The following is a 21776-nucleotide window of genomic DNA, read 5'->3' as shown; positions in this document are numbered from 1 at the left end:
CACATGAAAAGACCTAGGTTTACAATTTATGATTAAAACTCTACTATCTACACAATATACATAGACATAAAATGTAAAAACTTAAATATCTTAGAAACAGTAGCCAATCAGTTGTTTTAATTGTCATATTTGAATTCAGCACATCAAAATACATAATAAATAGCACATTTTATCTCTGAAGCAGACGACTTCTCAAAAATTGTAGACCGTGCAATTGCTGCCAACTGCAGCCCAAGGGCCCTGTACCCTGGGATTAAAGCAAGGAGCAAATTCAGAGCTACAGTTACATCTGCTCCATGATCATTTCTCCGCTACAGGGATGTGAAAGGATGGAAAGTGCACACAACCTTAATCCTGATCCTACCCCCACCAACCAAACACCTGGGACACTCAGGTTGAAGTTTGGCCTTGTCTTCTTCACTATGGAACTTTACTCAAAAATTCCAAATGGGTCTCCCAGATGTTCCTGTGGGAATATTTCATAAATGTCCCCTGTGTAGACATAACTAAAGAAGGCTATAGCAATGCAAAGCCCAAGCTGCACTGATTTTAACACTGCCACAATATGCAACCAGCCTATCAAAGTAGCAATGGAAGGTCACTTCTACGCTGTCAAAAACATTAATATGATTAAGATGTTTGCTGTTTGAGGATTATTATTTATATTCTGGTAGCACCCATACACATATGAATATATTATTTAAAAAAAATCTAGTAATTAGCCTTGGAACAATTTACCACAGATTGTGGTGGATTCTATGTCACTGACCATTTTTAAATCAAGATTGGATGTTTTTCAAAGAGATATGCTCCAATAATTACTTTAGGCCTGTGTTATACAACTAGATGATCATAATGGTCTCTTCTGGTCCTGAAATCGATGAAAACACACAGAGACATGCATTTCACAAAGAAATCTTTTCTCCCATATTTTGACAGTTATTGGAGTTAAATAACTAAATATTAACAAAAACAAAGAGTATTTAATAGTCTAGTTAAACATCTCTTAGCTGGCCACACTCCTGGTTCATGTGAGTGTGAGGTAATAATGCTACTTTTTCTCCAATTGTCAATAGATTCTCCCTGGAAAAACATAGTAGGCTAGATCTGAAATTCTCATGTAAACAAACAAAATATAATACTTCAAATTTTAGCAGGTCTTTATGCATAATAAAGAAATAAAATTGGGCTCAGACAATGTTATTTTCCTTTGAATGTCACCTTTAAACCTTGGCCAAGCTACACAAATTTAAACTGGTTTTGTAAACAAGTCAGTTTAGTACACAGTTCAAAGCATAAATCAGCCTGGAAAGTAGTTATACTGTTTTTACACCAATGTTAGACCATCTGCACTGTCCTTGAGAAAGTCAGGTCTCATATGATTTGCAAAATTCCTGACACTGTTTACACTCATCTTTGATCTTCCTAAAAGGTTAAAAACATAAACATTGAAAGATTGCTCATCCAGATATACACTTATTTTAATAGAATATTCCAAATTTATGCACCTGTGGTTATTTTAATTGCATGTCTGATTATAAGATTCATGAAAATTAGTATATAATTACACTGGTCTACAATTTTTTAGAAGTCATCTGCTTCAGAGATAAAATGTGCTATTTATTATGTATTTTGATGTGCTGAATTCAAATATGACAATTAAAACAACTGGCTACTGTTTCTAAGATATTTAAGTTTTTACATTTTATATCAGTGTAGATAGTAGAGTTTTAATCAAAATTGTAAACCTAGGTCTTTTCATGTGTTTATGATTGCTTTACATGATAATATTTCACCTGTCCTGTTTATGTAACACTTTAAAAATCAGCAAAAGGTTATATAAATAAAATTTATTATGAAACAAAAGGCAAAAAACAATTATGTACATAGTTTAGTCCTATTCAGCGTCTACTCGGCGCTTCTTGGCTTGTCTCTTGTATTCATTAAATGGAGCATCTCTTGTCACTGTCCAGCAATAGTCTGCAAGCATTGATGGGATCCATTTGCCCTGATAGCATTTCTCCATTGTTGCAATGTCCTGGTGAAATTGCTCGCCGTGCTCGTCGCTCACTGCTCCGCAGTTCGGTGGAAAAAAATCTAGATGAGAGTGCAAAAAATGTATCTTCAGTGACATGTTGCAACCAAGGCTTTTGTATGCCTTGAGGAGGTTTTCCACCAACAACCTGTAGTTGTCTGCCTTGTTGTTTCCGAGAAAATTTATTGCCACTAACTGGAAGGCTTTCCATGCCGTCTTTTCCTTGCCACGCAGTGCATGGTCAAATGCATCATCTCGAAGAAGTTCACGAATCTGAGGACCAACAAAGACACCTTCCTTTATCTTAGCTTCACTTAACCTTGGAAATTTTCCACGGAGGTACTTGAAAGCTGCTTGTGTTTTGTCAATGGCCTTGACAAAGTTCTTCATCAGACCCAGCTTGATGTGTAAGGGTGGTAACAAAATCTTCGTTGATTCAACAAGTGGTGGATACCGAACACTTTTCCTCCCAGGCTCCAATGACTGTCGGAGTGGCCAATCTTTCCTGTAGTGGGAATCTCTTGCACGACTATCCCATTCTCAGAGAAAACAGCAGCATGTTGTGTATCCAGTCTGCAGACCGGGCAAGAGAGCAACAACCTTCAAATCGCCACAAAGCTGCCACTGATGTTGGTCATAGTTTATGCACCTCAAAAGTTGTTTCATGTTGTCATAGGTTTCCTTCATATGGACTGCATGACCAACTGGAATTGATGGCAAAACATTGCCATTATGCAGTAAAACAGCTTTAAGACTCGTCTTCGATGAATCAATGAACAGTCTCCAGTCATCTGGATCGTGAATGATGTTGAGGGCTGCCATCACACCATCGATGTTGTTGCAGGCTACAAGATCATCTTCCATGAAAAAGAATGGGACAAGATCCTTTTGATGGTCACGGAACATGGAAACCCTAACATCACCTGCCAGGAGATTCCACTGCTGTAGTCTGGAGCCCAACAGCTCAGCCTTACTCTTGGGTAGTTCCAAATCCCTGACAAGGTCATTCAGTTCACCTTGTGTTATGAAGTGTGGTGGAGGAGGATGGGAGAAAATGTGGGTCCCGTGACATTGACGGTTCAGGACCAGAAGTTTCATCCTCTTCCTCTTCCTCGTCTGACTCAAGTGAGAATGATTCTGGTGCATCAGGAACCGGCAGTCCTTCTCCGTGGGGTACTGGGCGTATAGCTGATGGAATGTTTGGATAATGCACAGTCCACTTTTTCTTCTTTGACACACCTTTCCCAACTGGAGGCACCAGGCAGAAGTAACAATTGCTGGTATGATCTGTTGGCTCTCTCCAAATCATTGGCACTGCAAAAGGCATAGATTTCCTTTTCCTGTTCAACCACTGGCAAAGATTTGTTGCACAAGTGTTGCAGCATATGTGTGGGGCCCCCTCTTATCCTGATCTCCAATTTTGCAGCCAAAATAAAGGTGATAGGCTTTCTTAACCATAGTGGTTATACTGCGCTTTTGTGATGCAAAAGTCACTTCACCACAAACATAGCAGAAGTTATCTGCACTGTTCACACAAGCACGAGGCATCTCTGCTCACTTTGGCTAAACAGAAATGTGTCCCTTTGCAAAATCAAACACTGAGAAATAAGAGAGCACGACACTGTATGATTTGTAGAGCTGATATAGGGCAATTTGTTCAGCAGAGTGATGTAAGCTTCGTTATGATTACATCATCCGTGACTTCTAGGAATAACGATGCAATTCATATCATGTATGACTCAATACTTCAGATTGCATTATTAATTGTTTTGCCTAAAAAGCAAATACTGTCCAAACCGAGTCATAGATTTATTCATAGATCCAGTCAAAGATGTATTTTAGTCATTTCTGGTTTAAATTGAGATCCCTTCCCTTTATAATTCACTTATCCTCCGCCATTCCCAAGTCAAGGGTCGTATAAACTGACCCAATAGCATATCTTGAAAACTAGAGCCAATCATCAATTTTAAGCATCATTTTCGTTCTCAGTGACCCAGAATTAGTAAACTTTGACTACATTGATTTCAGAAGCATTTTGGCTGTAGAGCAGTGTTGCCATCTCCGCCCTCGTGCTGCCGGCTGCCAGTGCCTGCAGGCGCCGCAGTAGGACGGTAGGGGGCGCTGCGTCGCCCTCCCGCCTCCGGACTACATTTCCCAGAATGCAGCTGGCGCGGTGCTCTGTCTATAAGTAAAAGCGGAAACAAAAGAGCCAGCGAGTGAGAGCGGAGAGGATCCGGCCTCGGTCCCTCACGCCCTGAGCCCGGCCTCCGCCCGGAGCGACCGCACGCGCCCCGCTGGGGAGTAGCCGCCCGCCGCCGCCTCCCAGACCCCCGATCCGGAGCGCGTCGCCGCCCGCAGTATCGCCCTCCATGGCGCTGAAGCGGATACAGAAAGTAAGTGCGGCCGCGCCGGGCCCTGCGGTTGGGAGCCGGGCGCCGGGCCTGGGGCTGAGCCGCGGGGAGCCCGGTCTGCGGGAGGCGGGCAGAGCTGGGTTCTGTGGGAACGGGCGGAGGGTTATGTCGAGGGAGAGGGGGGCCCCAGGGGAGTTGCGAGGGGAAGGAGCTGGGGTGGAGGGGAAAGGGAAGATCGTATTGTGGGAGCGGGGCTGGTGAGGGGAGAGGGAGGATCTATTGTAGGGGAAGCAGTTATGGGGGAGAGGGAGAACTGTAGGGAAAGGGCTATATGGGAGGGGAGCTGGTGAGGGGGAGAGAGGGAGGATCGTACTATAAGGGAAGCCGGTGGTAAGGGGGAGGGAGGATTGTATAGGGGAAGAAAGGCTGTATGGGCGCCGAGGAGAACTTCGTGTGTCAGAGGATAGAATAATGGGTGTTGAATCTTGGCTGTAGTTCTGCTCCTCGGAGTAATGGGCTTTTCATGTCTTTGCTATACCAATGGGGATATCGATAGTTTATTGCTTCTGGAGACTGTTCTTTGTTTCTCCTCCCCCATGGAAATGGAATGTCAGTCTGTGGGTTGGAGGAGGATTGCCTGTAGCACAGTATAGTAATGATGCTTCGCAGCTGCAGGGCAATCTGGATAAAGTTTAACATTGTACAAACACTAGCCTTCACAAAGCCCAGGTGAGGTGGGCCGTTACAGTTGCCTTACAGTGGGGGAAACTGAGGCACCAAGCAGTTGAAGGCTTGTCTATACAAGGGAAATATTGTGTGGTGCTGACAGCAGGTGCCAACAATGCAGTTTAGTTTCAAATGTAAACAAGAGGGAACTGTGTTCAATGCCACTTCAGAAACTGCTTTAATTCTGGTCTGGCCAGCAACTGGCCTGAGGTTCCTTATCAGGTCAGTGGCAAAGCTGAGACTAGAATTTGGGAGTTCCTGTTTCTCAACCCTTACCTTTATTCACCAGATCATATTGCTTCTAGACAGGATCAGTGTTTTGGTGGAAGGATCATAGCAGTTCTGATACATCCTTCATTAATTTCAGAGGGACTTTGTGTGGGTGTAATTCTTCTTGTTCCCCTTGTTGGTAACAATTGCTCTCCTAAATCTTATTTATTTTTCTATCACATTCAGAGCCTGCTCAGTAAAGCAGCTTGCTATGGTACTTTAGTTGATCATTTCCTTCCCGGTGTTGCATACTGTGTGCAAAGGCTGACGGTGCCTCACTTTGAAGGAAGGGAACTATTTTACTTAGGCCATGTCTAGGTTACGGGTGCTACAATGCCATAGCTATGTTCCTGTAACATTGTAGTGTATGTGCTTCCTAGAGCAATGGAAGGGATCTTTCCATCACTGTAGGAACTCCACCTCTGTGAGTGACAGAATTTATCACACCCCTGAGCGCTATAGTTATGTCGACCTAATTTTTAAGCATAGACCAGACCTCAGATAGTCCTGCCCCAAGGAGCTTACGAGCTTACAATCTTTTTGCTTTTGCTCCATTTGTACAGTGCCTAGCACAATGGAGTCTTTGTCCAGGACTGAGACACCTAAGCACTTTGATAATACAAATAATAATAACTAATATGCCACTTAGGTGCCCTGCTGCTGCCACGTTAGTCCGACACAACTGCAATGGAAATATAGCTACTACTAATCACTGTGCTGACTTCCTGGCTGTCATTCAGGGTATCTTGTCGTGGTCTATTTGAGGAGCATGTTTCTATCTGGCAACTTTATCACATGAAATGTACAACCTGGACATCTAGCAGGAACTCTGCACCAAGGAAAGAACAGTCCAGGTCAAGGCATGGTTGTTATGTCAAAGCAAAGTAAGCATAAATGTAGGGGTTTTTTGGTTTGGTGAGGGTGTAGCAGAGGGAGAATTCTTTCAGTCATTTACATGTTAGGCACCAGCAATCAAGGAAAAAGCATGTGTGTAGGATATCCAATTTTTAATTAAAAAGAATGAGGAGTACTTGTGGCACCTTAGAGACTAACAAATTTATTTGGGCATAAGCTTTCGTGGGCTAAACCCCACTTCATAGGATGTATGCAGTGGAAAATACAGTAGGAAGATATATATACACAGATAACTTGAAAAAATGGGTATTGCCATACTAGTTCTAACAAGACTAATCAATTAAGGTGGGCTATTAGCAGCAGGAGAAAAAAAACTTTTGTAGTGATAATCAGGATGGCCCACTTCAAACAGTTGACAAGAAGGTGTGAGTAACAGTAGGGGGAAAATTAGCATGGGGAAATAGTTTTTACTTTGTGTAATGACCCATCCACTCAGTCTTTATTCAAGCCTAATTTAATGGTGTCCAGTTTGCAAATTAATTCCAGTTCTTCAGTTTTAATTTGTCATTAATGTCAGGGGATTGATCAAAATTACTATTGACATATTTCTTATCTTGAGTGTAAGGCTTTACTGTTATGACTAGGGCTCCGTGTTTGTCATGGAGGTTGCGGAAGTCACGGATTCCGTGATTTCCTGTGACCTCCATGACTCCAGCAGTGGCCCATGTGGCTGACCCCAAGGTTGCCCAAGCAGCTGGCCCTAGAGCCAGCTGCTCAGGGCCCCGCTGCTGGAGTGGCTCCGGCGCCAGCCACTACTCTGGCAGCTCCGTGCAGCTGGCACCGGGGACAGCCCAAGCAACGGCCAATGCAACTGGCCTTGGATCGCCTCAGCAGCGGTCCTAGTAATGGCCAGAGTGGCCACTGGCCTCCCTGGGACCCCCACACAGTGGCAGCCGGAGCAGCTGCTGGGCCCCTCTTCCCCCCCCATGGCGGGCCCTCCTAGGGTGTCTGCTCCCACCCCCTTGTGGTGGCAGCACCCCCCCTAAAATTCAGTCAGGGGTATAAGTTTTATATATTTATGGTATAAGTCATGGACAGGTCATGGGCTGTGATTTTTTTTGTTTCTTGCCCGTGACCTGTTCATGACTTTTACTAAAAATACCTGTGATTACATCGTAGCCTTAGTTATGAGCCACTAGGTCAAAGGTAAAGTACGATCATATGAAGTACAGGTATCAGGCTATTATGCTGATGCAGAAATGCTATACTTTTGTACTTACAACTTTTTTGAGAATATAGCTAATTAATCCTGGTTTTCTGTACAGTAATGTTCTATCCACAACTAGAAACATTGTCAACCTATTTGGCCCTTGAACATATCACAAATGAGTTTATAAATGGCATATGTAAATGTCAAGGATTTAAATGACAAAACTTTTTTTTTAAAAAAACCACCACCTTTCTTTCCTAAATACTACTTGCCCTATCAGAATCACCTTTCATAACAGACATTTAGATTTTGTTGCAATGAAAGACTAAGAAACATGGGAGCTCGGAATATTTATACATATAGCTTATCTAAAGTTATAAAACTGATATGTACTTCATCTTGCTATTGTTGATGCTGTGTAATTAGTGTTGTTCTCATCTAACACTATTTTGCTCTGTTCACATGAATAATTGCTTGATTTCTGCATTACTTTATGGTTGATGGTGGAAATGAAGGTTGGTTATTCTGTAGCAACCAGTTAACATGCAGTTAGTGAAGATATGACTTCAAATGTACCAACTGATGAACGTAAAATCAAGAAATAAACGCACAGGTTGACTTGGGAGATCTAAATTCTATTCTGTTGGGAGTCTATTCTGCCACAGTCTGTATTTGTGTTGTTGAGCAAGTCATTTAGCCCTCTCTGCATCATTTTCCCATCTGTGAAATGTAAACAATTCCTGCCTACCTCACATGGGTTTTAAGGTTCACTTAAATGTTAGCATAGTGCTTTGAGGTCCTTGGATGAAAAGTACTTTATAAATGCAAAGTATGAGTGTATTTAAAGTTGTTTTGGTGTTGCTCTAGTACTTTTTTTTAAACCAGTTGCTGCCTTCGTTACAAATTGGGACTGCTTTAATGACAAATAGCCAGCACGCAAGTGGGAATGTCGAAATTGCTATCTTGGATCAGGTCCATTTAGTTCAGCATCCTGTCTCCAACAGTGGCCAGTACCAGATGTATCGGAAGAAGATGCAGGAACCCAACAGTGGGCAGATTTGGGATATTTTGCCTCCCACGTTTGGTCTTATCCTGATCTCTAATATGTGGAGGTGACTTAAACCCTGAAGGACGAGGCTTAATATCCCTCCCCAAATCATCATCAATCATGATAACTCTGGTCGTCTTATCCATATAAATTTAAAATCCCTTTTTGAATCTTGCTAAATTTTTGGCCTGACTTTCTTTGGCAATGTTACAGTCTAATTATGCGTTATGTGCAAAAAGTATTTCCTTTTATCGGTTTTGAATTTGCCATGTTTTGATTTCTGTGAACGACCCCTTGCTCCTGTGTTATGAGCCAAGGAGAACAGACACTGAGGCAATTTATCTACATCAGTGGTTTTCAAAGTTCAGGTCATGACCCAGTACTGAGTTGTGGAATCCAAGGCACTGGGTCATCTTGCTCAGCACCCAGGAACCCTGGTGGCTGGCCAGTAAAAACTAGTAGTCCCTACCTGTTTTGACACTGTGCTGTGCCCCGGAAGCGGCCAGCAGCAGGTTCGACTCATAGGCAGAGGGCCACGGGGCTCCGCACGCTGCCCCCGAGCACCGGCTCCGCACGCTGCCCCCGAGCACCGGCTCCGCACGCTGCCCCCGAGCACCGGCTCCGCACGCTGCCCCCGAGCACCGGCTCCGCACGCTGCCCCCGAGCACCAGCTCCGCAGTCCCATTGGCCGGGAACCGGCCAGTGGGAGCTGTGGGGGTGGTGCCTGCAGGCAAGAGCTGCGCGGAGCTGCTTGCGCGCCTCCGCCTAGGAGCAAGACCTGCTGGCTGCTTTCGGGGTGCAGTGCGGTCCACGGTGCTGGGACAGGTGGGAAGCTTTCCCCTGCACCCCAGCTGCGCCTCTGACCAGGAGCCGCTGGAGGTAAGCCCGGTCCCCAATGCCCTGCCCCAGCCCTGAGCTCCCCCAAACCCGGAGCCCCTTCCTGCACCTCATCCCTGGCCCCACTCCAGAGCCTGCACCCCCAGCCCAGAGCCCTGACCCCCTCACCCACTACGACCCCCCCACCCAAGTCCTGAGCCCCCTTCCACACCCTGAACTCCTCGTTCCTGGCCCCAGCCTGCACCCCAACCCTCTGCCCCAGCCCTCAGCCCCCTCCCACACTCCAAACCCCTCATCCCCAGCTCTGTGAGTCTCAGGCATCAACAATTTTCTTCAACTGGGTCTCCAGAGAAAACGTTTGAAAACCACTGATCTATAGCATTCTTTATCTTATATAACATATATACTCAATCGTAAGCTGGATTGTTTATAAGTTGACCCCCAAAGATGGATAAGTAAAAATGGAAAATTTTTATAACCCATTCAGAAGGTGACCCTATAATTCAGAGGTCAGCAAACTTTGGCTCCTGGGCCATCAGGATAAGCCGCTGGTGGGCTGAGAGGGTTTGTTTACCTCGAGCGTCCGCAGGCATGGCGGTAAACCTAAGTAAACAAAGTGTCCTGGCACGCCAGCTACTTATCCTGATGGGCTGGGACAGCAACTGGTGGGGAAATTTTGGCGGGGGGGAGAAGCTGGGAGTCAGGGGAGTAACCCCTGTGACCACCTCCCACATAACCTCACCCCTAGCCCGGGACCCCCACACTCGCCCCATCCCATACCTTCCCACCTTATCTGGGGAGGGCCAGGAGAGGATGTCTGTGACCTGGCTAGAGCTGCTCAGGCAGGTTGGGCGGCGCAGCTGCAGCCTGCGCCGGCGGGCCAGACCGGGCGGCGCGGTCACAGCATGTTCGAATGGGCTGGGCCGGGCGGTGCGGTCACAGCATGTTCGAGTGGGCCGGGCAGCGTGGCCACAGCCTGCTCTGGGGGGCGGGGCCGAGCGGCATGGTTGTAGCCTGCCAGCCCTGGAGCTGCAGCTGCTTCGGAGGCGGGGGGGAGAGCAGCGTGGCCAGAAGCGGAGAGACTCTGACCTCGCCTCTTCCCTTCTGGCTCTGCTGGCTGTGCTGCCTCTCCTTGCTTCCTCTGTTGGGGGGAGGGGCCATGTCCCACCTGTCCCTTTCTAGACCCGTTCATAAGCCGACCCCCTTCTCTGGTACTTCCCTTTTTTACTAAAAAAATTCATCTTCTGAATGAGTATATGTGGTACTTTTATCATGTCTCCTTTCTAAGGTAAACAGTCACAATCTTCTCCCATCTTTTTTTTTATACGTGAGTTTTGCCAGGCCTTTGCTGACCCCCTTCTTAATTCTATGCTTTTGTTTGTGATGGGCTGATCAGTACCGCATGCAGTAATCCAAATGAGGGCCACAACATTGATTTTTATATAAAGACGTATTTTCTGCATTAATATGCATCCCATTCCTTATGTATCCATCTATTTTGAATCTTCCTTGTGTTGAAGTGAACACCACAACTTGTATGGTCAGAATATTTTAAGGAATAGCATCTGTTATGTGCTTGAATGACTTGTGAATAAATTTGCACCCCAAGAGCTTGTGCTGTCTACCTTGTTAGTATTTCAAAAGGGGGGAAATGAGAAGCTTACTTTGGTTGTACAAGACTATCTTAACTACACATTTGTTTTTAATCTGAAATAACTCTGAAGAAATGCCAAAGGAGGAGTGTGACGAGGTGGATGAGACCTGAAAGTCCTGCCATGCTCATCCCAGGTAAGGAGCAGTTGGAGAGGTTGTCCAAATAAGCTAGAGGGGCTGCAGGGCAAGCAGCCAATCAGGGCCCAGCAGGGCCTTATAAAAGGAGATCCAGAGACAGTTCAGTTCCTTGCTGGAGCTGGAGGGGTGCAGAGGGACTCCTGGCTGGCGAAGGGAACTGCAGCACAATGGACAGTTCAGTGCTAGTAGGGAGCAGGGGAGCACAGAAGAGCTCCTGACTGGCTACTGGGCCTGAGCTTAGAAAAATTAATATAATATATATGGAGATATACCTCTCTCATAGAGCTGGAAGGGACCCTAAAAGGTCATCGAGTCCAGCCCCCTGCCTTCACTAGTAGGACAAAGTACAATCCCCCTCAAGGATTGAACACACAACCCTGGGTTTAGCAGGCCAATGCTCAAACCACTGAGCCATCCCCCCCCCCTTAGAAGAGCCCTGAGCTAAGGGTAAGGCATCGGTGAAGGCTTGGGCCACGGGGAAATGGCCCAGAGAACTGAAGATAGTTTTACTAAAGGGACACAGTGGCACGTGGCTGCTGTTCCAAAGATTCCTGGGCCGGACCCAGAGTAGTGGGTGGGCCCTGATACCCCACATAGGCCACTGGGAAAGGGCCTACAATTGGACATCAGTAAATCTCCAGAAGGGGACTGAACTGTCAGGATGCCCAGCTGAAGACTGGGGCCAAACCAGACTAAGCAGGCAAAACCATTGCCTCCAGGGAGGAAGCCCTACGGGTACAGCCTGATGGCAGGGCTGGGACTGGTTTAAAGACCGCGGACACACCCAACCAGAGGGGATGCTCATGAGAGGCGGGTGCCAACCCCGTTACAAGTAGATATGGAAGGGCAGCTGAAGTTGCTAGGTCCAAAATTAGACACCTTTTTCTTCTTGTTTGGGAAGTGAAGATGATGGTTTTCTCAGGTCTCTTCCCCCTCCCCCTCTTTTCCCCAGCCAACACCTCACCCTCTGGAAATAAAAAAAAAAAAAAGTGGGGGAGGTCATGTTGTGGGGCCTCAAGTCTATGGAGGTATATAGAGGGCCCTGTGCAAATAGAATTCAGTGAGGTCTTAATAGCTTTAGCAAGCACCTCAAATAACTCTGGGAAGAGCAAAGGGCTGGCAGATAACACAATGAAGTCACTTAGAAATTCATGTCTATCTAGACATACTGTCTCTGGCTAAGCTTGAGTGTTCTTATGACAACTAGAAATTTTATATCTTAAAAATAGCTATGGGACTTGGGAGTTCTGTGAAGTGTCTGCTCAGATTAATAGTTCTAATAACATCTATGTTAAAGATGGCAGTACCTACTAAGGAAGAGATGTAATATACAGTGAACATTAATAAGTGAACATATTTTCTTATTTTTTTTAGTGTTAGTTGGTGCTCTAACATCTCGCTAGTATCAGCATCATAGTTTCTGCTGTACCATAACTTTTTCTCGGTGATCTATCCTGTAACACTGTTTCCAGACAAAGCACTTCTCAGAGGTGTACAGCACACAGGCTCCTAGAGCAAACTAATACCTGAAAAGAGGTATTCTGCACCATGGGAGAGGTATAGCTTGCTCATTCCAGCCTGCAAAATGTTAACTGCAATGCCTCATTAATAGTTTTCTTTGTATTGAATTATGATGCACTTGTCAGATGATAAAAAATAATCTGGGGAAAAAGGTAAAAAGTTTTAGTTAAGCAACATGATATGAAGTGTTACTTAGTCTGTGTTAGGCTTCTTAAATTCATGGAGAATTAAGAATCATTACATTTTCATGGTAAGAGTATAAGCAATGCATTTAGACACTTGTGGGAAATTAATTTCGAAAGCAGATAAACCAGTAGTTGTCTAGGGGGAATCAATAAAAAGTGAGGTTGTGATGTATAATTACACACCAGCAAAAAATAAAAAGTGTAACTATAGTAGGCATGGGACATACACTTAGATTTTAAATATTAGGGCAAGGAGGAGGGAAGGTTTTCAGTGGGATTTCTTATCTCTTTAACATGATTAGTTTTTATAATTTTTATACTAATGATGATGGCTGATGGCATGGACTTCAGTCTTTTGTTAGTCTTCAGCAAAAAAAGACTGGATTGTGTAAATGGAACACTTGTTTGAATCCATAAATTCTAGGGCTGATCTCATGTTAGAGTATCTGGACTAAAGGATTTTATGGCATGTGCCCACATTATCAGAGCAATTGGTTATAATAATGCATATTGAAAGTATAATTTAAAATGAGCTATTCATCTTAAATATTTCAGCAGTCTTTCTGTAATGAACCAGTGGCTAATTAAGTATACTGATTGAGCATTGACTTCTTAGAATAGGAGATGGTGAAACTTTATTTGAAGGGAATATTGTGTTTAATTTCTTCCCATGAAGTGAAAGTAACTATAAATGTGTTTCAATTACAATGCAGACAAGAAATGCAATGCTTCATACACCCCTTGTCACTTGCTCAGTATACAATAGGCAGTGCCTCCACCAGCTGATCAGTGATCATGCCCTTGGGTATGCTTTGTTGTTAATAAATGACCATAGTCTCACTTTAAGGAACAACTAACTTTATTTTCCATTCCAAAAATTTGTTCATGAGCTCTTACACCCTTGGCAGCTATTGAGGTTCTGTTTCTAAACTTTTTAATTTATATTCAGTTTTTATTAACTGAACATGAATATAGTAGGCACCGATAGTGGCTTTCAGCAACAGCAGGTGGTTACCCAGTTTGCATAGACTTAAGATTGTTTGGACTTACCCAAAAAGCATTGCTTTATTTTTATTTTATACACCTCTACCTTGATATAACGCTGTCCTTGGGAGCCAAAAAATCTTACCGCGTTATAGGTGAAACCGCGTTATAGTGAATTTGCTTTGATAGTGCGCAGCCCCGCTCCCCCTGGAGCACTGCTTTACTGCGTTATAGCCGAATTCGTGTTATATCAGGTAGCGTTATATCAAGATAGAGGTGTATATATGTATATGTGTGTGTGTGGGTGGGGGGTGACAGGTACTGGAACATTTCATATATTCCCATTATATAGAAAAAATTGCACCCATCTCCTCCTGTTGTATGCACGTGTTCGCTGTTATGATTTAAAGTAATCTCTCCCATTTAATGCATGTCTTCTAAATCACTGTAATGAATCATTAACCCCTTCCATACTTTAATCAAGTTTTATTCCTGCTAGCAAGTTGGTAAACACACCTATTCAGTCCACTGACTGGAACTTCAGAAATCTTAACTCTCTAAGTTCAGAGAGAATACATCTCATGACCACCTGAGTCAGAACTTAACAAGGTTATCCTCCCATGTTACCATCCCTTTTTAGAAAAGGAAAAAAAAATAAAATGGAAACGGTGTTGATTCTGCCATGTTCCTTTCCAGTCTTTCGTGTGTGTGTGTGTGTATGTATATTTGTGTGTCCCAGTGGAACAAAATACTCAGACCTTACCACCAGCCTCTCCTAGTCCCACCCTAGAAAAAGTGGTAAACCAAAAACACCGCTAAAAACTTGATCTTAATCCTTTTTTTCTAGGGCAAGGATCATGTCTTCCTGTGTCTGTGTGTTATCTGTCACAGTGGCCTCTGCAAACTAATACAATACAAATACTTAAAATATCATCTATGACATATAAAAGTGAGGGTAGAAAGATCGTGGGAAAGAGTGGAAAGGAACATGGCAGAATCAATACTGTTTCCATTTTATCTCTCTTCTTTTTCTAAAAAGGGATGGTAACATGCGTACCTAAAAAGGGATGATAACATAGCAGCGTACACGTGCTTATAACAGGAGGAGATGGGTGCAATTTTTTCTACATAATGGGAATGTATGAAATGTTCCAGTACCAGACTAAACCGTTTTAGTGACTGAACTAATATCTAATTGTTTATTAACTTTTAGGTGGGCAAGACTATTTGTAACTTTTTAATGGAAATGTGGAGATTACATTTCCCATCTGAGCAAAGTGTCTATTCAATCTAAACTTCTTAACATGACCTTGTTGATATGCACAGTTACCTTATATGCTGTCACTTAGGTTTTTTGAGAACCTGTAGAGCAACAAACATTTCATTAAAGCTTTTGGTATGAGTCTTAATCTATAGACCTAATTGTACCTAAAGAAGTTACATATTCAAAAAATGAGACATAGGTTATTCCTTCATTATATTCCAAATATGCATTTATGCAGGAAGGAGTCACTGTTAAAAATAATTCTTATCATACTGTTCAGCGGAAAGATCTGTTTTATATAGATAGATAGATATAGTCTGTCTTGTATATCGCACTCAATATATAGTCGGGTCTGAAATAATCACACTTTTTCACTGGCAGTTTATCTAAAGTGCAAAATACTGATACCCCTTTTGGCTGGAGCAGTTAGCCAAAAATTCAGTTTCTTGTGGGCTGTTCCAGTTAGGAGGAGATATTGATGATGGAGCCAGGTACCTTTGATGCATGCAGTCTTGTTTATTTACAAGGAATGTGCAAAATCCAATTTCACTGAACACAGAAGGAACAAAACAGGAAGCAGTTTCCTTGCTCACAGCCCCAAACCTCTTTTAGCCAGCACCAGATCCAAAACCTGTCTAGGCTTCTCTCAGGGCCACCCACCATGCTGGTCCAGGCTATATCTGGAGCTTCCTTCTGTTTCTGTATGCTTCTCTGCTGGTGTCCTTTCCCCTCCTAACTCCCCTTTTCAAACAATACCTGTTAAGCCCTGAGTAGTGGCCTTGGGTGTGCCTTTATTTTGGGCAGCGACATGGGCCCGTGGTTTGATTTGGAGACTATTATTTTGAGAGCTTAACTGTTTCTACCATCTTAAATGAAAAGCAGCGGTTAAGCCTCATTGAAGCTGATGCGTGTAACCCAGCCTATAGTGATAAAAAAACAAGATGGCTATCAGTGTCTATGTAGCCATTAATTTATCAGTATATCTGTAAATGATTGGAATTGCTGTTTAAAGTTTGTTTAAGTTGATCTTGGAATAGAAGTTTAAATTTGATCGTAAATGTTGTGTGATTAGTTATGTGAATTAAGTAAGAGTACACTTCACAGTGATGGATGATACCAAGTGTCTGTTAGTTTGAAGAAAAAAATGGACCATCTTAATGGAAGGACACAAAGGAATGATGAAGTCTTCCAAAAGAGCTTAAATTACTAAATGAAAAGGTAAACCACAGGAAATACATCCTTTCCTATGGTGCATCTGATGCTTTCATAAAGCAGTCAGTTAAGTTTTCCAGTATGGAAATTCCTAATACTAATGACTTTGTATTCATTCCCTTGCTTTTCTACCTTGGGGAAAACCCACAAGCACTCCTCTGGTACTCTCTTGCCTCCCCTTGCACTAGCACTGCTCTTGCTGTTCTATCACTGATGGAAATGCTAATGTAGACCAGGCACTGGAGCTTGTTCTCCAACCTTGCTCAGAGCGGTAACTTCTAAACCCGATCTAGGCTTATAGTTCCTCCAACAATTGGAGCAATGCTGAAATGCCTCTGTAGGCACAGTCCTAAAGATCAGGAAAGCAAATTGGAGATGTATTCAGAATAAGTTTATCTGGCAGTGCTTAATTGGCATTACAAGTCTACAGGAAAGTGTGCTCCTGAGTCAGTGGTGGGAGAAAAACTTGGACTGGCTAGGGATAATTTCGGAAAGGAAGTGTGAAGTCAGCAATTGTACAAAAAGCTTGGGAAACCTCCATGAGTTTGAGATCTTTACCATAAGGAAGATAAGTTGCAATATCCATGGCATCTAAATATATTGGGGAAGTAAATCAGGGTGGATTTAACTGCAGTTTATTCATGCTGCTCCTTAAAATTCAGTTGTTGGATAGCAATTGGTAAGTATTTGTTTATAAATTCTCCTGTACCGTGTTCCTGCAAAATATTGCCCTTTGCTATACATGGTGTTACTGCTCATATTTTGCTTTTACTTGTCATCTTAAGCATGATAAATAAGTTTTGTATCTTCATACCCTTTCTTTATAACCAATTATATGTAGAGGATTATAACCACAAGATTTTAGCCTAATAATGCCTTTATGAACATACGCAGAGAAAATAGAGGGATTGGTGGAAGTGTAAAGAAATTTAAATTACTCTCTTGAGAAATGCAAACACTTGTTAACCTTTCTGCTACTAGGAACAAACCAGCTAATCCTCCCAAGTAGGGAAAATATCATTGAACAGACTCATGACATGTTGAGTTCCTGCATGATAGTTGAGTTCCGCTGTGGTCCTCACCTCTACTTTGAAACAGATTAAGGGTTGCTTTACACTGGAAATTTACATCAGTATAGCTATGTCTCGCAGGGGTGTGAAAAATCCACACTCCTGAGAGACATAGCTATGCCGACCTAAGCCCCAGTGTAGACAGCGGTAGGTTGACAAAATAATTCTTCCATCAATTTAGCTACTGCCTCTTGGGACAGGTAGATTAACTACAACGATGGGAGAACGCTTCCCATCACTGTACTGCGTGTCAACACTGAAGCGCTACAGCAGCGCAGCTGCAGTGCTTCAATTGTGTTGCTGTAGCATTTTAAGTGTAGACAAACCCTAATGTTCTGTCTACCTGGTTAGCTAAAAACCACACTGGCTATGCTGGTGGAACTCCCTAATGAAGACATGTTGCACAGATATAAATTGTGTCTTGTAATGATACAGATTATTCTGCATTGAAACCATGTTAATTTGCATCATTGCAAGTCATGGTTTATATCTGTGCAGCTACACTAAACACTTGCACCCATGTAACTACATGGAAGGCTAAAAAATCAGTGTAGACAAGGATTTAAAGAAAGCAGTTAGTACAGCAGTCTTTATACATCTATCTGTTGTTAAAGGGTGAATATTTTTTTATGCTGTGTTCTTGAAAAGATGTTAATTGTGGCCCAGTTTGACCAGCCTCCCAAACGACACTAGGCTGGATCAATATGCTTTGGAGTCTCTTCATAAATGTGTGGAAGAATCTGAGACCTGGCTTACGCTAGGAAATTAGGTCAGTATAACTATGTGGCTCGGCATGTGAAAAATCCACCCTCCTGAGCGATGCAGTTAAACTGACCTATAGCCTGTGCTAGATCAATGGGAGAATTCTCCTGCCTTTTGGGGAGATGGATTACTGACAGAAGTGGAAGAACCACTCTTCACTGAAGTGCTACAGGGCGTAGCTTCAGTGGTTTATGTATAGACATACCCTTAGGGCATGGCTACACTTGCAGATGTAGAGTGCTTTGAGTTAAACCAGCCTTCGTAGAGCGTAGTAGGGAAAGCGCTGTAGTCTGTCCGCACTGACAGCGCACTGGGGTGGCCACATTAGCAGCTCTTGCAACGGCCACAGAGAGCAGTGCATTGTGGTAGCTATCCCAGCATGCAAGTGGCTTCAACAAGCTTTTCAAATGTGGGGTGGGGTGGAGTGTGACAGGGAGTGTGTTGTGTGTATGTGGGGGGAGAGAGAGTGGGTTTTGGGAGGGGCTGAGAGCATGTTAGCATGCTGTCTTGTAAATTCAGACAGCAGCAGACCTCCCCCACCCCGCCACTCTCTCTTGCACAGTATTCCACAGCAATGGTTGCTTTGTCTCAGAGCAGATAAGCAGCTGGCTGTCAAACGGAGCTTTCAAAGGGCATATCCAAAACAATGACTAGAGTGTCCACTTGACTTAAGGGGATTATGGGACGTTTCCGGAGGCTGATCAGAGCGCAGTAATGCAACACCTCGTTCACACTGATGCTGGGGTGCTCCAGCGGGGGTGCATCAAACGTTATTCTACTTGCCGAGGTGGAGTATCAGGAGCGCTGTAGCCGTGGAGTCAGAGCGTTCTACGTGCCTTGCCAGTTGCGGATGGGTAGTGAGCTGCCCTGGGGCTCCTTTAATGCGCTGTAACTTGCAAGTGTAGCCAAGCCCTTAGTGTTCAGTAACTTTTTCTCTGTTTTTGAATGTTACCAATTAGCAGTACTTCCTTTTGTACGGTTTTGCAAGCAGTCTTTTTAGGGTTTTTGTCGAAGTTGTCTACAAAACTTTTGTCTTACACGGGTGCTTTAAAAAAAGCCCGCCGCGAAAGACAAAAGCTTTGCCGACGTAAGTGGCAGTGTGAACATGGCTTTGTTGGCAGGAGCACTCTCCTGCCAACAAAGCTAATGCCGCTCACGGGGCTAGAAGTATTTTGTCGGCAAAAGTGCCGATAAAGTACGTTTACACACGCTGACTTTTAGTGACAAGGCTGTGTCGCTAAACCTTGGATAAGATTTCCACAGCTCCTGTGCTGTAGCTACTGCTGCTTGCCTCTTGATACTATATAGTATGTTCAATGTGAAGGGTATCTACACTGATTTGAGTGGAGATTTGAAGGCTCCAAGATCCAGTCCTCTTGATTTTCATTTAATGGTGTAGATAGTAGATCAGGAAAAAGTGCTCTGTGTGAATAAACTTTTTAAACACAATAGGCCATTTTAGTGTTCAGCTCTTAACACTGGCAAACCAGCAGTCCCCCTGACTCCTAATTGGGGAATCTTGGCTGTCCTAGTCTGTAACAAAGGGTAATATTTTCAAAGGAGCCTAGGCAATTTAGGAGCCCCAAGTATTTTAAACTCTTTGAAAATTTTACCTTAAATTTCAGTCTCACCTAGAATAATTACTGTGATATGGTCACTTTGTATCACAATACGACCTTGATTAGATTATAGCTTGGCCTGGCCTTCCATGTGTAGAGGCTCAAACTGTTGTCGTTTTACTAAATTGAGTTAGTATGTTTGGTCCTGCCTACTCAGGTAAGGCCAAACCATGTTTTATTCATAGATTATTGACTTAATAGTATATACAGGCTCTGTCTGAACTTGCTCTGATCAAAGGTATAGCTTATTTGCTTTGGGTTTACTATTCTTTCCCAAGCACAGGAGTTTTCTTAATGGTTCCCACATAATCCACACATTCATGCAATGGGCCATTTTTGAGGATATCTTTATTTATTCATCTTCACTAAGAAAATGTTGCAAAAATTTTTTAACCAGTTCTAGGTCTGGTACAGTGGAACCGAAGGGAGCCATATCTGGACTTGCTCTTACCATGGTTTTAGCTAAAACTGCTGAAAACCAGTCTAATTGAAACTTCTTTAAAAACTATTCTTAAATGTCTGCCTGCTTGTGCTGCAGCCTTTATAAATTCTAATACCAATTTATTAAAACCAGTGAAAAATATTTTTGTAAACTGTCCCAGTGTTAAGGCCTTGCAGGAAATGACTTCCTTAACAACATAAAGCACCATTTCAGATTGGTCTGAATAAGTACATTAAAATGTTTGCCTAACAGCTGTAGGTAATGTATTGACCACATGTGCACAAATTCAGTCTGCAACAGGAGGAGATACTTCTGTATCAGAATATTGGCCTCCCTACTATGTTACCCTGCATCTGTGTCATGCTGTTTGGAGTGGCTCATGAATGAGAGTGCTAACCTCAGGGTAGACTGTCAAAAGGCAGGGCAGAAACCCCAAACTGCTTGTGTTCTATAGTTAGTTTTCACCAACCCCGTAAAAATTGTGACCGCCTAAAGCACTATAACAAGTCTTATCATGGAATCACAGCAGTTCCCTTGGGCATTCCAGTCTATTTTGCCATCCAGGCAAGCTGGGCTGTGTGATTGATGGTCATTTTATACGAAAAATCACAACCATATTCAGATTACTCCCAGTCGCAAAGGACCAGTCACTTACCCCAGGTCAGTTGTACTCAGATCTCAAACCAAAGACAATGCCTGCAGCCAATCCTGTAATAAATAAGATTTATTAACTAAGAAAAAAAGGATTTTACAAGGTTAAAATGGGAAACATACATACATAAATGAGTTACATTAACTTTTTAAATCTAAGACTGTATGCTTCCATAATAACCACTTTATATGTCCTTTAGGGCTGACCCATTTCCAGTAGCATGGGGATCTCTTGCTTATGTTTAGGAATCTCCAGGAAAGGTTTATCCTACCTAATAAATCTCCTTGAGATTGGGGGCAGGAGGAGAAATGCATAGGAAGAGAGTGACTGAATTTTGGTGCCAACTGTTTGCTCTTTTGTTTTCTGTCAAGTGGGGCGTCTCCAAAAGGACATTTATATCAGACTTAAGATGTTTGCTAGATGTAACAAACTGGCAAAATAGAACAGGGTGAAAAGCTCAGCAGCATAGCCCAGTGATCAGATCTCTTCAAATATAATATAGTCTAACTGCAGTGATGATCTTAAAACATCAACACCGAATCCAGTTAATCTTCAAAACAAATTAATTGCATATATTGAATGCTCCTGCTGATCTCCTTTCTGAAACTAGTTGTTTTGCATGTGTCTAATTTCCAGAACAGGTTGGTATTTTTGACTGGCTTTAATAAGTAGGACCTAGAGAAATTTCTCCTCTAATGACTAAGTTCAAAGATTGCCTTGATGTGTGCATTTAAGTGACTCAGATGCTGGGATAAATAGATTTGTTTCCAATTCAAATCCTAATCTTAGAAACAGTTGAGCCTTTGCTAGCAATTTTTGAGTGGGAAGAGAGTCAGTAGTAAAGCCGCATCCACAGATTCTACTTAGGGAATAGTATGGGAAGCATTTGCAGACCTCCTTTTATTTTATTCTCAAACTTGTACCTTTAAAAGTCAGTTAGCC

The 21776-nt window shown here is 43.1% G+C and overlaps 1 protein-coding gene across 4 annotated transcripts in view; it reads left to right on the top strand.

Moving 5' to 3' along the window:
* The first annotated feature begins 4215 nt into the window (after window positions 1-4215).
* UBE2D1 (ubiquitin conjugating enzyme E2 D1) overlaps window positions 4216-21776 on the top strand; it is a 34045-nt gene continuing 16484 nt past the window's right edge. Inside the window, exon 1 of one of the 4 annotated variants that reach the window (XM_005301724.5) lies at window positions 4216-4428. In XM_005301724.5, coding sequence (XP_005301781.1) covers window positions 4405-4428 — 24 coding nt within the window. In that variant the 5' untranslated portion in view covers window positions 4216-4404. The remainder of the gene's footprint in view (window positions 4429-21776) is intronic. The other 3 variants (XM_065552015.1, XM_065552014.1, XM_065552013.1) reach the window with 3 other exon arrangements.

This window comes from Chrysemys picta, chromosome 7 (genome assembly GCF_011386835.1).
Source record: "Chrysemys picta bellii isolate R12L10 chromosome 7, ASM1138683v2, whole genome shotgun sequence".
Taxonomy (NCBI): Eukaryota; Metazoa; Chordata; order Testudines; family Emydidae; genus Chrysemys; species Chrysemys picta.
Note: the sequence above shows the minus strand (reverse complement) of the source record. Positions and strands in the feature narration are given on the sequence as shown.